Genomic DNA, 7,941 nt, shown 5'->3' with positions numbered 1-7,941 from the left:
TGTTCAGGAAATTAACAACTTAAATTAGATATACAATTGCTTTGCTAAGTATGGCCACAACTTCTTGCAAAATCAAAGAATTATTTTCTGAATATGTTTTGGTGGAAAAAAGAAAGCAAGAAAGAAAGCATAAAAAGAAAAATAGCCAAATGAAACTATAAGAAAACAAGAAAGAAAAACAATAGAAATATTCACAAAAAATGTAAGAAAGAAACAAGAACGAAAAAAGGAAGACGGAAAGACAATATGAAACAAACAGAAAGAAAGAAAGAAAGAAAGAAAGAAAGAAAGAAAGAAAGAGAAGGAAAGAAAATTAACAAAAAGCAAAGAAACAAACCAGAAGAGAAAGCAAATAAATAAATAATAAGAAAGAAAGAAAGAAAGAAAGAAAGAAAAGGCACAAGCGTTCTGTTGCCTCTTCACCAGAAAGCGGCTCGTCTGTGCTTTTCTGCTCTTGGGGTTTTCTTCACGCGCTCGGACTCTGCAGAAAGTGGGCTTTGCTTCTTTAAGACTCTTCTGAAGTTTGAGATGCACACACGAGGGCTCGCGGCTTGGGTGGTCTCTCTACTTTGGTGAGCTGTTGCTAAGCAGCTAATAATAGTCGTGTTTGCTGAGTAATTTTTGCCCTTCTGGAACCAATCAGAGCCCAGGAACCCCGGCCATCTGACAGCCCCGGAGGCAGGATTTCGAGTGGTTTTGCCACGCCCCTCCTCTGTCTCCGAATGGAGAGTGATCTTTTTTCACATCTATTGAATCGCTCAGAGATCGCCTAGTCGCGCGGCCTCAGGAGGGACCACATAGATCACAGAATGCTTCAGCCACCGAGAGATCTACGTTTCCACAGCATCCACTTCGCCTTCTGATATCACGGACTTTCCAGCGGACGGCGTGAAAGTGGGGAATTGTTGGAGACCTCCAGATTCGCGAAATGTTGGAATGGAAGGCGCAGACTCTGACTCGCCGTCTCAAACAGGAGTATGAAGTGCTTCGCGGATCTGGGATCAACGAGAGACAAACTTGGTTTTCTTCGGATATCACTAAACGCTCGCGGGGAAATACACTAGCGCGGATAACGAGACGTTCGGCGCAGACTTTGCAACATGGCCTCGGCTGTTAATGTGTCCTCCGAGCAGGAAAACAGAGACCCCGATCGGCCGAGGTTAACGCGGAGAAATAGGGGCAACTATCGGACCGCCGCGGCGGATTTGGAGTATTTGCAGCGGCCGAGCTATTGCGATGCCGCCTTTGCATTGGAGCAGATATCAGAGGTGCTTTTATGTTTGCCCCGTTTGCATTTGGACTTTGTTGGGAATGCTCTGACAAAGTGCTCAACTTTAGTTTAGTCGCTAGGTAACGGGATAGCCACGGCACCGATGGGGGTGTCTATGCGGGAAGCAACCTGTAGCCGCTCGAGGGATTCGCTGCATTTGTTCTCCGTTGTGTCCATTTGTCGCGATTCAGTAATCGTAAACATAACTGTCAGACGAGAAGCTGAGCTCTGAACGTGAAGCGAAGGGTCTAAAGTGTTAGTGATGTTGGCCCTTACCGACTGATTGAAGCCCCCTCAGATATGATCTACACGGGGAGTAGTTTTCACCCCGCACTGATCAGGCTCGATCCATGTGGCTGCCCTCTTCAGTTCACAAATATTGTCGTAACTCCCTCGCATCACAACGCGTCCCTTCAGCTATGCGACCCACGTGCATCTCCGATATTGCATGACTTTGGACATTGTAACCTGTTTCCCTGATACAGTGTCCAAAGGATGCAACCTGTCACACTGCAGCAAGACTCAGATTAACTTTTAGTTATTCGTGGAACTAGAATTCATTTGAATTGTACTGAGAGAATGGTACAATTAGTATGGCAAGCTGTTTTAACATTTATTCACTGGAATTAAGGTATTTATTTTTGTTACTAGTAATTGCTTTACTAAGAAGTAATTATTTTTCAGTTTCATTAGTAATAACCATTTGTTAGTTAATAGGCCTCATTGTTTTGCTACTAGTCACAATCCCAATAGTGACAAATAACTATTCAACTGTTATTGGTGGCATTTGCCATTGAATTCTTTGAGAATCTGTGGTTCAGATATGACAATTAATTTTTATCTAGTACATGTGCTAGCTTTTCTATCACGTATTTATAAGACCTGAATCTATGTAATTCTTGTAACATTATAAGACTAGTTATGGCTTTTTTTTTACTAGTCATATGTTATTACCAGTCATAACATCTACATTGTATTTAATTTAAAATCTTACTGGTAAGATTAGGAATCATTCTAGTATCAACTTGAATACACACGTGTGTCTAATGAATAGGTATTAGCGTTTGTTTAATTAGTACTAGAAAAACTGGAATAGATATTTGTAACTAAAGAATAAGTACTTGCTCCTAATGAATAGTTACAAGTAATACTGGAATAGATGCTTGTCTGTAGTTAGAGAATTCAAATTTGCCACGACACAACAGAATAGTTAGCCTACTTGTCACTATTGGGATAGCGACTAGTTGCAAAGGACTAAGTCTCAGTTCTACTAGTATCTAAAAAACAGTTATTACTAGTGGCAATTAAAAAGATACTAGTCATGATTGGATTACATATTAGTAATTAAAATTAAGAATTTATAAAAAGAAACATTTCTGAGGAATAAATGTTAAAATGGCTTGCCACAGAAATAGTGCTTGAACGTGTCGAGAGGCTACTTTTAATTAAGACTTTATGGGTGATATTGTATACAACTCTAGTTGTTTAATACATTTAAAGCAATTACTTTCAAAGGAAGAAAGTAGTTTATTCCTGATAATACAGTTATTTAAGCCCCCTAAGTGCCATTTTAGCTTGTTTTCTGCAGTTCAGTCGAAAGTCGACTATGCAATGATGGAATTTAGTTTAATCTTTTTAACAAGGTGGTGAGAGTTTAATATTTGCTCTCTTGTCTTGTAGGGGAAGGCGACTGGGAGGAAAGCGCCACTGTGGTTGAGAGCAAAGTTTCAAAGACTTTTGTTTAAACTTGGCTGTTACATACAAAAGAACTGTGGAAAGTTTTTAGTTGTGGGCCTTTTAATATTCGGAGCTTTTGCTGTTGGCTTGAGGGCAGCTAATCTGGAGACGGACGTGGAGAAACTCTGGGTAGAAGGTAAGAAGCTATTTTCCTTGTACTTTAAGCCTTTCTAATTCTTTCCCCCCGCAAGTGTAACGTTAATCTAAAGGCAGACCTGAAGCGGTGGGTGGGGAGGGGGTCTGTCATGTAAGCTGAAGGAATTGTTTATTGTATAGAAATCTGGCAGAAATCCAGATTAAACGTGAAAAGAATGTTTCTCTCTTCGAATTTGCCTCGCGCGCAAGAAGCACCAGAGTTCCATATCTGTTTATGGAACATTATAGCGCGCGCGTCCGCCGATTGCTTCTAAATTCCATACATCAGTGGATATATGATTGTTTTTAACACGAATAGCCGCCATTTTGTGTGTGTGCGAGTAAGTGTGTGTGTGTGTGTGTGTGTGTGTGTGTGCCTCCAGCAGTTGAATCTGATCCGTGCTGCTCACAGAGCCTGTGTGTGGTCCTGTTTTGGACAGCGTTCAACTTTCCAAAAAGATTTGTCTCAGAGTTTCTTCAGGAACCGAGCGAACTGCAGGCAGAAACGTGCACCCAGACCCGACACAGACTACAGCGCATAGGCAGTGTGATGAACGTGTGAAAGAAAGTTGTTTTATTTTATTAATAATTCAATTGTGAGATGTTGGGGCCATAGTGTGGGTGGTGATTTTTTGAAGGAGGGAGGGGAAAAAAGGCCGTTCTTTGATCTGCATTCCTGAAGTCTAAAGAACCTTTGGTAAGACTATATGATATGAGGGCTTTCGTTTTAGTTGATTTTACAGTCATTATTTTTATATGAAGTTATTTTAATTGGATGAGTTGGCTTTCAGGGTGTTTTGGACTGTAAATTATGTTAATCCATTACTGATAATGAAGTCAGTGGTGTGTGGTAGATTTATGAAATGGAGTCAGTCGCCTCTCTGCATTTTGTTTTTTTAGTCCTATATAAATTCATGTTATATTTCTACATGATGTACCTTTAAACCAAAAACTGTGTAAACATGAAACACTGTTTACCTTACACTATAAACAGGCAACTAGCACTGTAATATTTGTGTATTTATATAAACATACTTTACCTTTTTTTTAGCTCTTATTTAGCTGTAGATCATTGTTTCAAGTCGAAAATAGTGATGTTTTTGAGTGGGTGAGCCGTTTTATTCCATAACTGGTTTATAAATTCACACCATTTTGACCTATTCTGTCCTATTTGCTAACCTTTTTCGAGCATGATAGGTGGCCGTTGTAATGATAATGTCATTATAATTGACAGATTGTCAACAATAATTGAACATATCATTAAAAGATATGTCCTGTCATGTGACTTTTCCCAGTATTGTTTTAGTTAGCACCCATTAAACAATATTACCTTAGAAAAATGAGTGATTTTTACACTAAACGATCACTTAAATGTCTTTTATATTGTTCTTATACTGTTAAATAAATTATTTTCTCCTCAGTTTTCTTTCTTTTTCTTTCTTTTTCTTTTTTTTTGAGGAGGAGGCACTGCCTCCCTTGGAGAAAATGCCTTTGATTAGGCACATAAAGAAAATGTGTTGTTCTTAATGAAACACAACCTTTTGATTTGCAACACTAAGTCTGTTTGACACTTCTTAACTTTAAATTATAACTAAAAATAGCAAATAAATATTCATGACTCCACATTTGCTCCTTGTAGTTGGCTTTTTTAATTTTGTGTCTGAGGTATATACTATAGCCTAGGCATTTGTGAGACTGGGCTGAGTGAGTGGCCGTAATTTTTGAGAAAAATATTGAATTTTGAAAGTATATATGCATATGGTGTGCATATTATAGGATATTTAAGTATATATATTGATATACTACTTTGTAAATTATAAAAAAGTATTTTAGGTATTTTTATGTTCGTGCTCATTTAAGGAATTAAATTTAGATTATTTTTAAAAGCTGCATTTCTGCAATTTGTTCAGAGAAGGGAATAATTTTATTGGCTTTATGATCTCATTGACCTCTTTTTTTATTTTCTTTTTTAAACTTTACTAATTTGCCCTTGAGCAGATACTTTTTCATCCAGTGCAACTTAAATTACACTATTGTAGTTGAAGTCTCCCCTGGAGCAGCAAGTGATTGCTCAAGGCTACTATGGTAATGGAGCAGGTGCAGGATCTCTGAAATTTTTTTGGTCAACCCTACATGAGACTCATCTTGGAACCCTTTTGCAGTAGTAGCCTAGATGCTTAAACCTCAGTTTGCCCCTTGAGAGAAAAGTGTTTGCATTAATGCTAAATATTTTGTGGTGTGTGGAATGTCACAAATCTTTAGTAATATTCTCAGTATAACAGTATAGTCATTTTTGTGTGAACCTTATCACAAACACTTTGCTAAACCAGAGCTTTATCCTTTCTGCAGTTTTATCCTGGCTCCCACATTTCCTTTGCAAGAAGTGCAGGAGGTTTGCAGATGAATTATGACAGTTGGTTGCTGGACACACACTCACTCACACCTCAGCTGTTCCCATGTCGAAGCACATGACAGCTTCCAGATGCAGTAACATTGAGATCTGTTTGTTTAGATTAAACTCCACAGCTGAGGGATAGATTAGTTCTGGTTGGCCAGGTTCTGCACTGGGAGATGTCGGCCCAGCGTCCATTAGGATGCATGTTTATGTTTTGTTTGGAACAGTCTTTTGCTATGGACCTCCAAATGACCCCTTCGTTGAAGCCGTGTCTCTTACTCTCCTTTAAGTTCAGCTTGAATGGGATTCAGTGTGATCTCATGTTGGCTTTCATCACTTGCCATTGAGGGCTGTTATGCTCCAACCATTATAATTTGTTTGGTTGCTCCACAGATTTTCAGTGTTAAATGATTGATGTAGATAATGTTGTCATAGCTTTCGAGTCACTGGCTGAATCCTCGCGCTGATCTGATATGAATGCAGCTTTGATGTTTTGGACGCTAATGTTTGGAGTTGTGGACCTCTAGCAGACTTATTCAGGTTAGATTTTGTGCAGAAAGAGAAATAAATATATTTATATATACTTATTTTATAAATAAATATATATTAAATGTATATATTTAAATATAAAAACATGTATAAATGGATCTTTATTTTATTATTTTTAAAAAATCTAAATAATGGCTTTAACTTGTTTATTTTGACTTGTTGTATATGACATTTTAAGATGTTTAAAAAAAAAAAACTAGTTGGGAGATTAAATGAGTAGCCATCTTTTTTGCTTTTCAAAATCACAGGCTCTAAGTTTATAAAGAAAATAACAGCACCGCCTGAATTTAATTAAAACAGTTTCACGTAAACATTCGCCTTCCTGTATGCCTTCCCCTTCTGTACACTTTTGAGAGGGACCGCTCTCGCAGTGAAATCATTGAGATATCAGGGTTTGTTTGGGTTGTCCTATTCTCTTGTGTGGGGGGTGAGAGGGGGAGCATGAGGCTCGGGGCCACGAGGCTGCGTCCCTTAGGACCTGAGGTCATCGAGTGGAGACTCCGCTATTTAAAAGCTCATTTGATACTGGCTACATGACCTGGGTGCAGAGTGAGGGGTTCCAGCTAACGCCAATTATGATGAGAGAAGGTTTACTACTACGCTAGCCCTCCTGTGGAAGAGGAGTTGAACGATTTAAAGGTAATAAATGAGTAATTTAACCAGCCAGATGTTTTCATACACCCAGCAGGGGGCAGTGTGAATTTATTAGATCAGTGATCAATGTGCAGTTAATCTGGGTATTATGGAAGACGTGCAATTTGGGTTGATTTTATTCATATTTTAAGTAGTTGTTTGTCTATTAGCTCTTTTTAGTGCAGATTTGATACTAACCCTTATCAAGTTTTTGATTGAGTTTTATGAGTAGAGCCATTTAATTTTCTCTCTTCAGATGTTTACTCTTTAAGTTCTTTCATTTGACATGAATTGTAGGCTGAAAATGCCTTTACATTCAACAGGTGTGGACATATTGACAAACCTCCCCTGGTTTCCCAGTGAAACATGAGGATGGTTAAGAGTTGCGGTGTGGAGTATATAACCTGCAGTTCATATTGGGAAGTCCTTTTTTAATATGAAGGAAGTGGCTGAAGAATGTGGTCTCCCCACATTGTGGTGAAGAGATTGGGATCTAGTGGAATTCTCCCTGTTTGGATGTGCTCAGGAAGGCTTGGACACACATGGCTGAACTGTAAGGGATGCATGTGGAGCCCTGAGGGCTTTAAGGGGTTTGAAGTTTGAACAAGGTTTCACAAGTTTGGAGAATTGGGGTCTGTGTGCCTGCCCTAAAACCGTAGTACTTCATGTAAAAACATTGTATTCAAATTAGAGATAGAGATAATAATTATGTAACTATGTAAAAAGCAACTGTGACTATGGACTAGATTCCCCTTCAGGAACTCGAGCTGCGTCGAAATGCTACGGGAATGCCTCCAGCGTGACCACGCTCTGAATCACATGTGTAATCAGTCCAATGGATGGGCGAGACGTCACGGGCGGGGTGACGTAGCGACCAAGAAGTATAAAAGCACGTGCGGTGAAAACGGCGTCAGCTTTCTGTCATTCAGCAAGCGCTCTTGTGTGTGTCAGTCTTATTTGGTGTTGTCTGTCCATTATCATTCTTTATTTTACCAATACGAGTGTAGACAAACATACAGCGAGAGCTGGCAGTATATTAGGCTGTGTGTTCTTCCCTACCCGCACTACATTTCGGGTGGGGATACACACAGTTTGTGTGTTGTCTGCTTGGGAGCAAAACCCTGCAGAGTCAGCTGACTGCCCGCATTGCGAGCGTTTGTCACTGCGTATGCTTGCTCTCCGAGGGCTCTCTTTGAGGAGGGAGTCTTCACCGGCGTTTCTC

The 7,941-nt window shown here is 39.3% G+C and overlaps 1 protein-coding gene across 1 annotated transcript in view; it reads left to right on the top strand.

Moving 5' to 3' along the window:
- Positions 1 to 760: 760 nt before the first annotated feature.
- Positions 761 to 7,941, top strand: part of LOC107689274 (protein patched homolog 1-like) — a 74,239-nt gene continuing 67,058 nt past the window's right edge. The window contains exons 1-2 of the mRNA XM_016487222.1: positions 761 to 1,268; positions 2,951 to 3,143. Coding sequence (XP_016342708.1) covers positions 1,101 to 1,268; positions 2,951 to 3,143 — 361 coding nt within the window. The 5' untranslated portion in view covers positions 761 to 1,100. The remainder of the gene's footprint in view (positions 1,269 to 2,950; positions 3,144 to 7,941) is intronic.

The sequence above is a fragment of the Sinocyclocheilus anshuiensis genome, unplaced genomic scaffold (assembly GCF_001515605.1).
Source record: "Sinocyclocheilus anshuiensis isolate Anshui unplaced genomic scaffold, SAMN03320099.WGS_v1.1 scaffold1255, whole genome shotgun sequence".
NCBI lineage: Eukaryota > Metazoa > Chordata > Actinopteri > Cypriniformes > Cyprinidae > Sinocyclocheilus > Sinocyclocheilus anshuiensis.
The sequence above is the reverse complement of the archived record's forward strand: the minus strand, read 5'-3'. Positions and strand labels throughout refer to the sequence as shown.